The sequence below is a fragment of the Balaenoptera ricei genome, chromosome 3, assembly GCF_028023285.1.
Source record: "Balaenoptera ricei isolate mBalRic1 chromosome 3, mBalRic1.hap2, whole genome shotgun sequence".
Lineage (NCBI taxonomy): Eukaryota > Metazoa > Chordata > Mammalia > Artiodactyla > Balaenopteridae > Balaenoptera > Balaenoptera ricei.
In genome coordinates, this window is record NC_082641.1 from 176,211,093 (window position 1) to 176,227,182 (window position 16,090).

General features: G+C 54.4%; 1 protein-coding gene across 1 annotated transcript in view; it reads left to right on the top strand.

Moving 5' to 3' along the window:
- MYO1F (myosin IF) overlaps positions 1-16,090 on the top strand; it is a 31,247-nt gene that overhangs the window by 425 nt on the left and 14,732 nt on the right. Inside the window, exons 2-15 of the mRNA XM_059919174.1 lie at positions 38-107; positions 427-506; positions 950-1,134; positions 9,657-9,794; positions 10,279-10,368; positions 10,451-10,545; positions 10,918-11,005; positions 11,131-11,220; positions 13,046-13,177; positions 13,344-13,478; positions 13,718-13,850; positions 14,056-14,252; positions 15,014-15,094; positions 15,203-15,289. Of these exons, the coding sequence (XP_059775157.1) occupies positions 38-107; positions 427-506; positions 950-1,134; positions 9,657-9,794; positions 10,279-10,368; positions 10,451-10,545; positions 10,918-11,005; positions 11,131-11,220; positions 13,046-13,177; positions 13,344-13,478; positions 13,718-13,850; positions 14,056-14,252; positions 15,014-15,094; positions 15,203-15,289 (1,601 nt within the window). The remainder of the gene's footprint in view (positions 1-37; positions 108-426; positions 507-949; positions 1,135-9,656; positions 9,795-10,278; positions 10,369-10,450; positions 10,546-10,917; positions 11,006-11,130; positions 11,221-13,045; positions 13,178-13,343; positions 13,479-13,717; positions 13,851-14,055; positions 14,253-15,013; positions 15,095-15,202; positions 15,290-16,090) is intronic.

Sequence of the window (16,090 nt, forward strand, 5' to 3'; positions counted from 1 at the left end):
TCTGCCAGGTGTACCCTCCCCTTCCCTGTTCACCTAGTTAACTCCAACTCACCTCTCAGCACAAACATCGCCTCCTCCCAGAAGCCTCCCCTGACGCCCTCAACAAGGTGGGGGTCCTCCAGACTCTTCACTCCTAGTGGCTGGAAGCATTGCCGAGGTTTGCGGAAGCCAAGCCAGTCGGTTGAGCAAACTTGCGCCAGGAGGTCCAGGGAGAAACGGGCTTCTCCCCACATGTGGCCACTAGGGGGCGCCGCGGCGCGCCAGCCTCTAGGCAGGGTGTGGTGTGCTGCCCGCAGCCCAGGGATACCCCTGGCCACAGGCCTCCCTGCCAGGCTCACCCAGGGTCGGCTTCTGCCCCCGCCACCTCCTCGATGTGTGGCAGCTGACAGCCTCTAGGAACTGCCATTTCCTGCCGGTGTCCCAAAGATCCGGAGATGGGCCGACACTTGGATCCCACGTGTGCCAGGTGCCGCTGTTTTACGATGACAAAATGCGGAGATCCGGAAGTAACAGAGCTGGGGGTCATTAATTCCAGATGTGACATCCGAAGTCTGGGACCTTCCAGGTGCCCTTGATTCTTGGTCCCCGCCACTCCCGCTGCCCTCCCCTTGACACAAACACACCTGGCTCCCGAGGTCCCTTCTGGAGGAAGGACCAGCCGAAGCGGCTCTGGAGATGGGAGTTTGCTCAGGGATGCCCAGAGGAGACATACATCTGAAGTGGTTTCGAAGCCCAGGGAGGAGCAGTCAGTCCTGCAGCCAGCTGACCTGCAGTGCGGTTTGCTGCAGCCGCGTCCCAGAAGAATTGGAGAAGCGGCTTTCTGGGGTCTGACAGCGGCTGTCATCCATCCTTAACCTCTCCCTTCAGGCTCAGAGCCCCAGACAACCAGCTGCCTCAGCCCTGCCTGGGCTCTCTCCCCGCCCCCAGGCCCAGCTTCCCTCCCCTGCAGCCGCGGCCCCTCCCGACAAAGGAAGTGAGAAGGGGGCTGTCATAAGAGGAACTAGGTCTGGGAGTCCGCTGAAGCAGCAGGAACAGGGCCATGCCCAAGCCGCCCCCTGGAGCCCCCTGAGCCTGCATCCCTGCCACGACCCATTCAGACATCCCCCAGGGGCCCAGACACCAGCCCCCACCATGGTAAGTCCTTCAGGGTGGGCCCTGAAGTGCAGGGGTGGCGGCACCAGCCAGGTGGAGGCACCTAGAGGCCACCATCAGAAAGTGAGATGATGGGAATGGGCACAGCAGACCCTTTGGGGTCCTGCAGTGCAGCTCAAGTGCTGCCAGCATCCCTCACAGGGGACCAAACTCCCATCGGCTGGTGGGCAGAATGGGGATGGGGCACCAAAGGATGGAGCAGTAACTGGAGGACAGAAGGTGGTCCTAAGGGATCACGCAGTGCCTGCAGGGACAGGGACAGATCCCTTTCCTGGGGCTTAGGGAACCCAGTTCCCAGCCGAGTTTGGTGCCTCACCTCCCTGTGTGGCCTTGGGCAAGTCACTTCCCCTCTGTGAGTCTCAGTTCCCACATATGTCATATTTGGAAGTTTGTCAAGATGTGGAAGGTGTCTGGGGGATCTCTCCATTGGAACGTTCAGAGGGTTTTGGGTTCAGCCCCTCTGCGTCCACAGCTGGGAGGGGAAGCTGTGTCAGATGGGTCAAATGGGCGGTGGGTTGCAGTGATGGTGGCGTGACAGCATGCTGGTGTGGGTGCCAGGGTGGGCTGGCTGTAGCAATCACAGAAGCAGGAGTTGGTGAGATGCAGCGTGTCCGTGCCGCCACCGGTACCCTTCTCCGGGAGGGTGGCAGGGAAAAACACTGCAGCCAGAAAGAAGCATTGCCACCTGGGGAGACGGAGGTCTGATGATGACTGTGGTGACAGGGTTGGGGAGACTGTCATGGTCCTGGGTCTAGATGCAGTAGCATCATGTCACACACACTAAGAGAGAGCCTGGGCTGGCTATGTCACTCCCACGACTCCGTGCCTCTGCAAACCACTTCAGCTTTCATTTTTTGTCATTCTGTTAATGAGGGTGGGCGGCTGGGACAGTCACAGAGCCGGTGGTGACAACTGTAGTGTTTCTGGCAGTTGCAGCACACAACTGACCAAGGTGGAGGCAAGAATTGCCTTAGCCTGAGAGATAACGTCTTATTTCAGAAAGTCAGTGATAAATTGGGCATCACTGGCCAAGGACCCCTTTGATTAATTCACAAGCAAACCACCAGCTAGAGCTCTGAGCTTGGGATGGAAACTCTTCCGGGACGGAGCCAAACCAGGAAGACTCCTTGATCAAAAGAACACAGGAAATGATTTGCTACTGGAGAGAAAACAGCCCCTCCTAAGGAAGCCGTGTGAAATGCTTAGTCAATGATTTGCTTGGCCAACCGTGTCTGGGAAGGGAAAAACTCATGCAAGAGGACCACAGAGAAAAAAAAAAAAAGTGGAATCCATCCATGAGGCTAAAACCTCTGTCTAGGGGTGCTGACATCTTCCTGGAGGTGTAATGGGTGCCAGGAAGAGTGCTGAAAGATTCAGTGAAACAATGTTCATAAAGTGCTTTAAAGAGCATATAGTATGTGCTCAATACACGGTAACTGCCGCTGTGGGTGACGCTCATTCATGGTGGGAGTTAGCGGTGGTGGTGGATGGATGTGCCTCGTTCTTGGTTACTGTAGAGGAGTTGGGTTGTTGGTGCCATTGGTTGTGATGGTGATCATTGCTGTCAGTTGTCCCAAGTTGGTGGTGACCATGGTTCTTGTGGGTGGGCTGGTGATAGTAATGGTTGCTTTTGGTGCCAGCTAGTGTTGAATGTTGGTGGTTGGTGGTTGGTCGTTTTCAGCTGGAGGGTTGCTCTGTGGAATGATGGCAGTTGGTCATCATTTGAAGTTAGGTGGTCACGATAATGTTTGTTTGCTGTTGGTTGTTCATTGCTGATTTTTGGTGTCGGTCTTGGGACTAGTGGTGATGCATCACTGGTTTTGGAAAGGGGTATGGTTGACTGCTGCTTCAATGGTAGTGGGTCATGTGTGGTTGTTGATGGCTAGTACTGTGATCGTGGTTGTTATTGTCAATGGTGGTTGGTTATTATGGGTTGCTGGTGCTGGTGATAATAAGTGGTGACGGTGGTGAGTGATGATAGGGAAACGGGTGGTGGAATCCGTCAACGTTTTTCTGTCTGATGTTAGCTGGTGGTGCTGGCTTTGAGGTCATCAGCAGTTTCTGTTTGGCTTTGGCTGGGGGGCAGGTAAAGGCAGCAGTTGGTTGTCCTTGGTTGACAATGGTGGTAACCTGAGGGTAATCGTGGTTGTTTAGAAAGTACAGATATAAAGCAGGGAGACCAGTAATGTGGCTGCTTGATCGAGGGGCAGCGGCCATGGGGATGGACAGAAAAGGCTGGGAGGTCAAGAGAGAGTTAGGGAGAAAGACTCTAGAAGGCCAAGGGTCCCCACATGTTGGAGAATGGCCTCTGTTTAGGCCAAGAGAAAACTGAGACACCCCTCCCAAGGGAGGGGGAGACCTGAGAGCCTTTAGAGATGAGAATGTTGTTTGCATGGTATAGAGACACAGAGTGTAGCCCCAGAACCCCACTGAGTAGGACCAAGGCTCCAGGGGCACACCGGGGCCCCAGGGCGTGGCCGGGAGTGGAGGGCAGCTCCAGCAGCCGATGCCACAACAGCTTCGCCTCTGCCTCTCCGCCGGCTGGCAGCCACGGTGCACAGGGCCCCAGCGAGGAAGGAAGTGGCTGTTTCGTTGTTCTCTCCAGTCTGGGGCTCTGCTCATCACCACCCAGGAGCAGGGAGGCCAGAGCAGTTAGGGCAAATTGCAAAACCCTCATCCAGCCCTTCCCCCTGACCCTGTGCCCCGTGCCTGTGGGATCGGCCAGCTTAAGGCTGCTGCTGCTGCTGCTGCTGCTGTTGGCGATGGAGGGAAGCTAGTGTTTCCTCTTGACAAGCTTGGCCTTGTTGAATCTGCACAACTGCCCCGTGAGGTCCATGGCCCTCAATATTCCCATTTGCCCGATGTGAAAGCAGAGGCAGAGAGGTTAGGCGAGCCGCCGTACAACCCAAAATAGCAGAGGATTTCAACTCAGTGATCCCCAGGGTCACACTTTTAACAGCCACCTTGACCTACAACCTCCTCCTCCTCCTCCTCCTGCCAGGTGAGAGGCCGCCTGGGGGTGTGGGCTGACCCCCATACTCCCCAGGCTGCCCACCCCTGCCTCATTTGGACCTGGACTCTCTGTTCCAAAGAAACTAGGATCCTGGTGTCCCACACACACCCAAGGCCTTCCTGGCCCATGGCTCCTGCTGCCACCACTGACACGGTCTGGGGCATTCATGTTGCAAAGACTGCCTCCTACAGGAAGCCTTCTCTGATTGCCTCAGCTCTCCTTAGCACCATCTGATTGGGATCACTGTCTCCCCTGGGCAACTCACTTCTGAACTACTCAAGGGCAGAGTCTAGGCCTGGTTCCCACCTACCTCCATGCACAGTAGGGGCTCAGGAAGTGTGTTCACTAGAGGGCTCCAATGCCCCAGCCCTACAGGAGCCATCACCTTGGCCCTCCCTCCTTTGGCACCAGGGAAGCTCCACCCCTCCATACCCTCTGCCGTGGGTTGAGGGGAGCCTCTCTGAAGAGCTGAAGTTAGAATCTACGTTCCCACTCCCATCCCAGCCACCTCTGACCCCTGACTATCTTTCACAAGAACCCCAGCCAGTTGAGTCATCCTTGGCTTGTGGTCAACTATGACCACAACCTCTTTGTGGTACCCTCACCCTCCAAGAAAGGAACAAACAGCTTCAACTTGACGGTTGGAGACTTGGGGGTCACAGAGAGATGGACACCCATGACACAGGGCAGGGGGCAGTCTCATCTCAATGAAACTTCATTCATTTATTCATTCAACGAGTCTACATCGACCAGCTCCTCTATCCTGTCAAGCCACTGATCACTTCTATTAAATGCTCTTGGGGCCACCGGCTGCCATTTCCTGAGGCACCCCAGTGCATCTTTTCTCAGCACTGTCTCATTTACTTCCCCTAGCAAACCCACAGAGGAGATTCATTATGGAATCCATTTTACAGATGGAGCAACTGAGGCTTGGAGAAATGAAGTGGCCTCCCTGGGGTCAACAGAGCCACCTGTTAAGCCAGGCCTCACACCCAATCCATCCCTTGCCAAAATGGTCGACTCTCCTCCCTCACACTGTACCCTCTTGAGGAAAACCTCTCCCGCTGCCACAAACAACCCCGTGGTTTTTGTGATCGCATAGAGCTAGGATGGATCTGGGGGTCCCGGTTGCCTGGGGCGGGACACAGAGGGAGAGATAGCAGGGGCTACTAGAGGCAAAGGCCCACTCAGCTGGGTGGGGGAAGGAGGAAGGGCCAGGAAGAGGAACCAAGTCCTCAGGGTCAGGAGAGCCAGCCAGACACAGCCAGTCTCGGGGCTTCTGACCTCAGAGAAAGGAAGTGGCCTTGAGTCTCAGCTGAGCCTGCGGGGTCCCAAGAGCATGGGGACCGGGGTGACCCCAAAGGGGAAACCCTGGACAGGACCAATCTCGTCTTCTCCTCGTCCTCTTCTGACCTGAAGCACCAACCCCGGCCACCCCCCAACCCCGACATAGACCCGGCTTCCCTTCCTGCTGTGTGACCTTGTGGAGGACACCTAACCTCTCTGGGCCATAGTTTTCTCTTCCACAAAATGGACCTAATCAGAGTACTGACCTCGGCATGTGCCCAGAGGATGCAGTGAGGTAATTCACTGAAAAAAGCTTAGACCAGAGTCTGGCACAGAATAAGTGCCAGTGGGGTGTGAACTATTGTTATGTATTGTTGTTCTCGGTTACCATGGTTACCACCCAAGCCCCACCCCTTGAGGTCTTCAGAGAGAGAATCCACTTCCTGTTCCCCCTACACGCCCCTACCCAACCTCCCAACACCGACTCAGGGAAAGAGCAACCCCACTGGGTCCGTGAATGACACCACTTCACCCCTGAATTTCGAATTTCGTGGGTTCTTCTCACCAACACACTGGCGAGCCTCCCCATCTTGAAAACAGGAAATACACTCCCCTGACCCCTCCTCTCCCCGAAGTCTCTTTCCCTCTTCCCCAAGAGCAGTCCTCTCTCCTTGACCTCCAGATCCAACTTCTGACCCTGAGGTCAACAACGCTCTCCATGGGGTCTCTCTGAGTCTCCAGTGAGCGTGGAAGTTCTTCAGCAGCTGGGGGTCCGGTCAACAGTTCCCTGCTTCTCCCAACCAGCCCCTGTCACCTCCAGGCCTCCCCAGGTCCTGGCTTCCTCCAACCTCAGCCTCTGCCCTGGGCACACTTGCCCACACCTCCGTGCCCCTGCTCTCACAACCTTGTCTTCCCCCTACCCCGCCCTTCCCACTGCATCCTGGGGTTCTCAGGGCATCACATCCAGCACCCTCTTCTTATAACAAGCATCCTGGCAGGTCCCCTTGAAACGCTGAAATGGAACAGTGAAACACACAGACTTCCATCCTCCGAAAACATTTAATGTGGCCCCCTGCAAGGCGAGGAGAAAGTTATTTAGAATAAAATGTGCATGAAAAGATGAAAGTGCTCAGGCCAGTGGCCCAAGAACGTCCACTGGGGCGGCCAGGTGCTCACACCTGGACACAGGTGCATCTCAGCGAGCGAGACAGCCCCCCCCGCCACAAGCAGGACACGTTAACCTCACCAGCAGCATGAGCTTCCGAACGCTGGACATTTCTTAGTGAAATCCGAACAAAACTAAAACCTCCCTTGCTACGCAATAGCCACTTTCCCGTAAAATGCAGTGGGTATCAACCATGCAAAAAATACATAGGTTTTCTGTTTGTACATAATATAGGTTTTGGTTCTCGGTTCCAATGATTATAAACAGGTTTGTCACTTACATGAACTTCTGCTGGGGTGGGGTGGGGAGCTGAGGGCAGGACGATTATGTATTTGTAAAATATGTAATTAGGTACATGTGCAAATTTAAGGGGACCTATGGCCCCCTTAAATGCCAGCCATGTCCCCAGCCATGTCCCCATCCCTGGAACAACCAAATATGCTCCCACGATTTTTTTTTCTTTGGCCGCGCCCCGCAGCATGCGGGATCTTAGTTCCCAACCAGGAATCGAACCCGTGCCCCATGCAGTGGGAGCGCGGAGTCCTAATCACTGGACCACCAGGGAAGTCCCCCACAATTCTTAAAGTGCCCCCAGGAGCAGTACAGCCCACCTATTGTGCATGACGTCCAGAACGTGGATGGGGCTATGGTGAGGGATGCCTTGGGGCTGGGGGGTCCAGAGGGAGCATCTGACCTGTCCTGGAGTCAGGGAGGTCTTCTCGGAGAAGGCGTCACCTGAGCCAAGCCTTAAGGCATGGGTTGGCACTAGCCAGGCAGGAAGGGTGTGCTGGGCAGAGGGCTCAGCATGTGCAAAGGCTTAGAGGCAACACGGTGAGGAAGCGAAAGAGTTCTTCCCGAAGTCCTAAGTTACTGGCACAAAGTAGGTGCTCAGGAATTCTTTGTGGAGTGGAGACATGGAGGTGGTAATGATAGGAAGCCATAGACAGAGAGATGAGATGGTATTTGTCATATGAAAAACTCACTCTCAATACTCAGGCTGGAAGCAGTCTCAGGGGTTTGAGCCCTGCCCACCCCCCTCCTCTGCATTCTCTTCCTGCTTCGGTCACACCTCTGCACATTTGCCCAGGCAGTTCACTCTGCCTGGTGAACCCTTTCTCCCTGCTCTTGATCAAAACCTTTCTCGGCTTTCACATCCCACCCCAAACACCCTTTGGCTCCCAGCCACTCATGAGTGTGGATGCAAGAACCTGGCCTTTGCTGTCAGATGGACCCAGATTCGAATCCCACATCCTTGGAAACAGTTTAGCTGCATCCTTGGTCAAGGGTCAAATACTTCTCAAGTCCCAGTCTCCCTCCTAGCCTACACCACACTGAACTGCTGTGAGGATTGCCAGTAATACTGGTGACATCTGCCCCCAGCGTCAGGCATGTTGTAGATGCTTGGTGAATGTTAATTCTGTCAAGTGTCCCTCTGCCCGGGGATTATCCTCCTACCCTACTTTGTTCCCCAAAGCAGTTAATCCCTCACATCAACCCTGGGAAGTGAGGCTGCTTCTCCCATTTTCCAGATGAGGCCACTGAGGCTCTGATCAGTGTTAGGTCACACGGCCAGGATTAGAACCCAGATCTACCCCCTCACCAAAGACTGGGTTCATTTAGTGTCTGTGGGTATTCTCCCACGAATGCCCCCGGGGTCATCAGCATGTCCAGAATCTGAGCAAGCACCTCCCCTGCTCAGGAACTCTCTGTGGCTCCCCAGTGCCCCCAGGTGAGACTGGCTTCTCATCCACCTCTGCCCTACAGTTGCTCATGCTGACCCTCCTGCTTGATCCCTGCCTGAATTCCTTCCCAGATGGACCCAGCGCACCATCTCCATTCCCCAGAATCTGCCTGGCAAACCCTGGTCATCTTTGAAGACTTGACTTTGGTTCCCAGCATCTTTGCTCTTGGGGGTTTTTCCTCTGAAGCTGGGTTTCTTTCTTTGCCCTTGTCCCTTGTTTGTTCGATAGGTCCTCCCTGCTGGGACTAGCAAGGACTCAATCCCAATCCCTGCCCTCCAGGAACTCCAGGTCTGGGGCGGGTAAGGGGCTTCCCAGAGGAGGGACATCTTGTCTGAGCATGAGTTCACCAGACAGGAGAGCTCCAAGCCACCATCACTCTGTGCGCTGGACTCCTCCATGACAGGGGTATATTGAACAGAGGCAGAGGGGGCCTGAGAGAGCCAGTGTGCTTGAGCGTTTTAGGCACTGGATGAGTTCATTTGGGCTGAAAGGAGAGAGCATTCCTGGCAGGCTTCCTGGAGGAAGGGTTTTGAGGAACGCCTGTGTCTGAGTCTCCTCTTTGGGGCCTAAGGAAGGTGTCATCTGATGAAAAGCTGAGGGAGGAAATGAGAAGGCAAAGTAGGAGCCTGGGAAGGTGCAGGAGCTGGCTCTCTGAGGATGGAGAAGCCCACAGCAGGGATGGTGGGAAGGCTGTGCGAGCTGAGGACCAGAGTCACAGCCAGGCACAGAGGCGGAGATCACAGACACATGGTGGCTAAGAGAATCTCAGAGGGATGGGCTAGGATGACCCCGAGGGAGGAGGATGGGAAGGGGAGGAAGGAGTCCATCTCGAGGTGGAAGGGGTGGCAGCGGGTCAAATGCCACGGAGAAGTCAGGGACTCAGCCTGGGCCAAGGCAGGGAGAGCGGGGCTGGGGACGTGAGAAGCAGGGTGGGGACTCCCCCATCAAGCCTTCTCTGATGCCCTCCTCTCCTCCCACAGCCACCAGAGTCCCAAGCACACTCTGCCCTGCTGGGCCAGGCATCGCTGTCTCCTCTATGGCAACGGGATACTAAGTGGAGGCATGGCCGGACCAAAAGAGAGGGTTGAGGGATGTATCAGAGCCTCTTCCTTTGGGACTAGATCTTGCCTACCTGTCCTGGTGTCCCGGAGATGCAGGAGGAGGAAGGGAGGTGGTGGGGAAGGGGCTAGCATCAGAAGCTGATGATGGAGGTGAGCCAGGAGGGGGGTGCTGAGGCACCATCCCCCGCCACGCCCCCTGCAGGGGCTCACCGCCACCCCGCCGCCCCCACCCCCAGGGCAGCAAGGAGCGTTTCCACTGGCAGAGCCACAATGTGAAGCAGAGTGGCGTGGACGACATGGTGCTGCTGCCCCAGATCACCGAGGACGCCATCGTGGGCAACCTCCGCAAGCGCTTCATGGACGACTACATCTTTGTACCCTGGGCCGCGGGCGGGGTGGGCAGACGAAAGACAGAGGGACAGGACGATGACTGACTGACCAATGGATGGAGAGATGGTGTGCGGATGAGAGCAGAGAAGGCTGGCAGAGGGACTGCAGCATGGAAGGGACACACATAACTGAGCACAGGAATGGGGGGGGGGGGATGGGCAGTAAGAGTGCTGGGTGTTAGGACAGGGGACAGTGGAGTGACAGCAGGGCCCCGGTGGGGGGCGGCCCTGGCCCTCACTGCTCTGTCTGCCCCAGGGGTAGGTCAGCCACAGCATATTCTATTCTCCCCATTCTGGATCCAGATCAGTTTTTTCCTAAGAGACCCAGGGTGTGTCTGAGTATCTCCAGCTCTTCCTCCAAGCCATGGGAGCTCTAGGAAGCCCCAAGGGAGCAGGAGGTGGGAACAGGGGCCCATGGGGGACAAAGCCTGCCGGGACACTGCACGGCCCTTAACCGTCCTCCAACCAGACCTACATCGGCTCCGTGCTCATCTCCGTAAACCCCTTCAAGCAGATGCCCTACTTCACTGACCGTGAGATCGACCTCTACCAGGGCGCGGTGAGGCCGGGGCCGGGTGGGAGGCACAGCCCCAGGACCCCCGGGCCCTAGCCCTAGGCTGAGCCCAGACCTCCCCCACCAGGCCCAGTACGAGAATCCCCCGCACATCTATGCCCTCACAGACAACATGTACCGGAACATGCTCATTGACTGTGAGAACCAGTGCGTCATCATCAGGTACGGAGTGGGGGTCCCAGCCCCTCATGCCCACATCATCACCCCAGGGAGGTTTACCTGGAACTCCTGATCCAAACAGACCCTCGTTGTCCCTCTCCGCCTCTGGCCCTGCTTTACTTTTCTTGTCACCATCTGACCCGTGATATATTTTATGTATTCATTCTGTTATTGCCCATCTGTCCCATCTAAATGTCAGGAAGACAGAGATTTGGATCTGCCTTGTTCACTATTGTATCCCCAATGCCTGGACTATTGCCTGGCACACAGTAGGTGCCATTCATTCAATGAATGAATGAATGATGGATCAGACGCTGGAAAGAGCACTTCCCCCACCCCTGGTCACTCATTATTCCTTCCCTCACCCATCCCCAGTGGAGAGAGTGGAGCTGGGAAGACGGTGGCAGCTAAATACATCATGGGCTACATCTCCAAGGTGTCGGGCGGAGGCGAGAAGGTCCAGGTAAGGCGAAACAGAAAGAAGGGCTGAGTCTCTCCACTCCGCACGGCATTTCATCCCCCCCACCCCGAACTCCCACACCCCACGTCAGTCTGACCTCTTCCCACCCCACCTGCTTCTTTCCCCAGCATGTGAAGGACATCATCCTGCAATCAAACCCACTGCTGGAAGCCTTTGGCAATGCCAAGACTGTGCGCAACAATAATTCCAGTCGCTTTGTGAGTCTCTGCAGCCTGCTTGGAGCAGATGCTCCCCCCACACCGACTCACTGACCTCCCTCTCTCTCTCTCTCACCTGTATTCTCAAGAATACAGGAAATACCTGCTCCTTACTGGGAGACTCATTTCCTGTTCATGGTTCATCTGAAAAAGAGTCCCCCATCAGCATATCTGTGGAGGCCATGACATGTCTGTGTAGTGTTCTTGAATACTCTTCCCCCGGCTGCAACCAGGCTACGTCTGTTCCTATTCACATTTCAGGTCCCATTTATTCCCTCATTCATTCTTTCTTTCATCGTATGGTTCTTGGAGTCCTTTTGTGTCAGGTGCCATGCTGAGCCTAATGGAAGACAGAATAGGTAAACGGATTTGGATTTATCATCAGTTTCTGTCACGGCTTAGAAGTGTGGCTTGGACAAAGAAAAACAATGTAACCTTGTGGGGCTCCTCTGCTGGGATGGGGGTGATATTAATATCCATCTCATAGACCTCAATAATTTCAGTAAATGCCTGAACATGGAAATGGATTAATGAATTACAACACTAATGATATTTTTTAATTTCCCTAAATATTATTAGTTATAGTTATTAGCTATATTTTTATTTTCTAATATATTTTATAATATAATTATATTTGAAGTATCTTCCCCAACATTTTATTGTAAAATTTTTCATATACATGGAAAAGTTGAACAAATACTACAGTGAACGCCTGTATGCCCATCTCTTAGATTCTACCATTAATAGTTTACTATACTTGCTTAATCGTATCTCCATTCATCCATTTTTTTTGAGGCACTGCAAACTAAGCTGTAGACATCATACCTTTCCCCCCAAACGTTTCAGCATGTAGATCGTTAATTATAGTCCAATATAATTTTGCAGTTCTCTTTTATTTCTTTTAAAGTAACAGCAAAATATATAAATCTAAAGGGGACCATTCACTGAGTTTGGACAAATGCATACACCTGTGCAACCCACACCCCTACCGATATACAGAATATCACCATCTCTCCAGAAAATTCCCTCTTGTCTCTTTCTAGTTGATCTCTACTCCTACTTTACCCCAGAAGCAACCACTCTGATATTTTCTTTTTTCACCGTGGATTCGTTTCAGCAGTTCTAGAACTTCGTATAAATGGAATCACACAGTCTGTGTTTTCAAACTACTAATGCACACCAAAACATGAATGAATCTCAAAAATATGTAATTCTATTTTATTTTATATAGTTTTATTATACAATAGAATAAGTATTTGTCATACATTATAGGTGTTTAATTGTGTAGTATGATGATGTCATTTGTATTGTAATTGGATGTAGGTGGCAGAAAGGAGAAATAAGGGGCTTGTCTGCCTTCCAACCTCCAGCCAGAGTGGAACCCAGATGGAGTCAGAGACCAAAGATGGTGTGGGTCCCTTGCTCTGGGCTCAGGGACAACATATGGGAGACACCCAGGATCATTGGAACCAGTGGCATTCCACAGAGACATGGAGGCCTCTGTGTTATGGTGGGGGAACTGGGGAGCTGTCAATAAACTGTGATACTTCTCTGTGCCAGGCACAGGGCTAGATGCCCCGAGTGAGGGCTTGAATCATCAGAGAGGGACGAAAAGGCATTCCTGGCCCAGGACACAGCTTAAGCAAAGGCTGGAGGGAAGGAGCTGGTGAAAAGAACAGTAAGTGGGAGGTTTGGAGAGAAAAGCAACTTGAGGTCACATGGGGAAGAGCGACACAGAGGCCAGGCTCGTAAGACCGATCCCCAATCCTTCCTCAACTGCAGCCTTGGGACCCTGGGAGGGCTGATGTGGCTCTCTCGGGTTCAGGGCAAGTACTTTGAGATCCAGTTCAGCCGCGGTGGGGAGCCAGATGGGGGCAAGATCTCCAACTTCTTGCTGGAGAAATCCCGAGTGGTCATGCAGAATGAAAACGAGAGGAACTTCCACATCTACTACCAGGTGCACGGAAGGGGGCCGTGGGGCTGGGGCAGAGGGCGCCCCACCTGGAGCCCAGGGGGAGACAGTGGGAGGGTCAGCGTTCGGAAGCCCATGACAGTGAGGACTCGGGGATTACGAGGGCTGGGCCAATCCATCACCACATGCGTGAGCATCGTTTGCCCTCCAGCTGCTGGAAGGGGCTTCTCAGGAGCAAAGGCAGAACCTGGGGCTCATGACCCCCGACTACTATTACTACCTCAACCAAGCAGACACCTACAAGGTCGACGGCACCGATGACCGGAGCGACTTCAGTGAGACTCTGGTGAGCGCCAGCTGCCCCTCCAGCCCCGGGAAACTTCCCGTGTTACAAGTTGGGAAACCAAGGCCCAGAGAGGGGAAGGAACTTGCCCAAGGTTACAGAGCAAATGAGTGAAAGAGCCAGGACAGAGACCCTGGTGTCCTGACTCCCCAGGTCTGTGCCATGGCCCCCAAAACCTAACCCAGGGGGCAGCCTGGAGGTCGGGATTTGTGGCACAGGCTCTGTCCCTGTTGTGCCCCCAGAGTGCCATGCAGGTCATCGGGATCCCGCCCAATGTCCAGCAGCTGGTCCTGCAGCTTGTGGCAGGGATCTTGCACTTGGGAAACATCAGCTTCCGCGAAGATGGGAATTATGCCCGGGTGGAGAGTGCAGACCGTGAGTGTGGGTGCTGTGGAGGGCGGGGTGGAGGCGTGTATGCATGTGTGACCTGCTTCCTCCCTGTGTGGCCCCCTGGGGGTAAGGTCCCATGAGGACAAGATCGGTGTCACTGGGCAAAATGGGGAGAGATGGGGGCGCTCACAAGAAACCCAAGAGCCCAACGGACTGCTCCCTTCCCCCCACCCGCCCCATCACCTGGCAGTCTTGGCCTTCCCCGCCTACCTCCTGGGCATAGACAGCGGGCGGCTGCAGGAGAAGCTGACCAGCCGCAAGATGGACAGTCGCTGGGGCGGGCGCAGCGAGTCCATTGACGTGACCTTGAACGTGGAGCAGGCAGCCTACACTCGGGACGCCCTGGCCAAGGGGCTCTACTCCCGTCTCTTCAACTTCCTCGTAGAGGCAAGTGGGGCCGGGGGTGGGAGAGGAGCTCAGGGACAGCACCAGGCCCTGGGCTTGGACCAGCCCAGCGGCGGTGGGGGGGGGGGGGGCGAGGGGGGCGTCTTGACTGTCATGACCAGTTTGTGGGCATGACCTCACCAATGCCCAGCCGTAGGAGGCGCCAAGCAGGGCAGGAGGTGATCTGATGGGAGATTTAGGGGCTTCCTGGCTGTGGCATGGAGCCCAGGAAGGAGGGGTCTATTGGAAACGTCCAGGCCTGGACTGAGATGGGGGCTGTTGGGATGGACAGGGGTGGGTGCGTTTGAGAGCCACGAGGTGGGGGGGGGGGGCTGTCAGGAGGACAAAGTGATGGACTAGACGGGGGTGGATGAGAATGGGACGTGTCAAGGTCAAGAATAGTGACTGTAGTAGCCAACATTCCATAGCACCTAATGCGTGCCCGCTATGGTTCTGTTTTCCATGCATCAGTTTATTTAATTCTTAGAAAACAGTCCCCTAAGAGAGTTGCTACTATTACCCATTTTAAAGATGAGAAAGTAGAGGTGCAGAGTGGTTAAGGGGCAGAGCCAGCTCCCAAGACAGGAACCCAGGTGTTCTAACACCTGGGTTTCTCATAGGAATGACTGATGGGGGAAGGGGTATGCACAGAGGTGGGGAAGGCAGGAGAGAAACTGGTGGGAGGGGACCCAGCCTGTGAACATGGCTAAGAGCAGATCAAGCGAGTGGCAGGCCACTCACCTAGTGTCCCCACCGCATCACAGGCCATTAACCGCGCCATGCAGAAGCCCCAGGAGGAGTACAGTATCGGTGTGCTTGACATCTATGGCTTTGAGATCTTCCAGGTACGTATGACACTGCCACCGGCCCACGGCCACTCTAGGGTGGCCCAGTGGCCCTGGAGCCTCCAGTAACAGCCCACTTAGGGAAGCATTCTTTCCCTCTCTTGGCAGAAAAACGGCTTTGAGCAGTTCTGCATCAACTTCGTCAATGAGAAGCTACAGCAGATCTTTATCGAACTCACCCTGAAGGCTGAACAGGTGGGCAAGGGCAGCCAAGTGGCCAGGAGCAGGGGACACTGGGGGTGGAGGCAGGACCATGAAGGTTGCCAAGCAACCAGGGGACACCCCAGCCCCACACTGGCACCTGTCTCTGCTGACCTGTCCAAGCTCCTTCCTTCAGGAGAGGTTTTCTGCCTCTAAAGGTTTGACGAGGGCTAGGGAAGAGCCTCTTTGTTCACACCTTCAACAATTACTTATTGAGCACCTGCTGTGTACCAGGCACTGTCTGCCTTGCTAGGGAGACCTCCATGAACAGGACGGACAAAATTCCCTGCTGTTTTCATTCAACCCGTCCCATAGAAGCAGAGCCTGAGACTAGGATTCAGGGCAAATACCAGGAGATGACTGAAGAAGTGAGAAAGGGATTTTTTTTTAAAAAACCACCATTCTTTTTTTTTTTTTTTTTTTTTGGCCACTCCACGCGGGATTTTAGTCCCCCACCAGGGATGAAACCCATGCCCCCCCTGCAGTGGAAGCGCAGAGTCTTAACCACTGGACCACCAAGGAAGTCCCCAGAAAGGGATTTTTTTTAAAGAGCCAAATAGGATGTATTCATGAGAAGGTCACACTTCAGGCAACTGGGGCTCAATTCTTGGACCCCTGGGGAAACTTCCGACCTGCCCCACACGGGGCAATGGGCTTTGTTATCAGAGACAGTCCTAAGTGATGAGATGGGAAGAGGAGTTATATGGGGGGTGGGGGGGAACATCTGTCACACCTCCTTCACCCATCCTCATGAAGCTCAAATTCTAGAAACACAGGCACCTTTGCCCAGACACC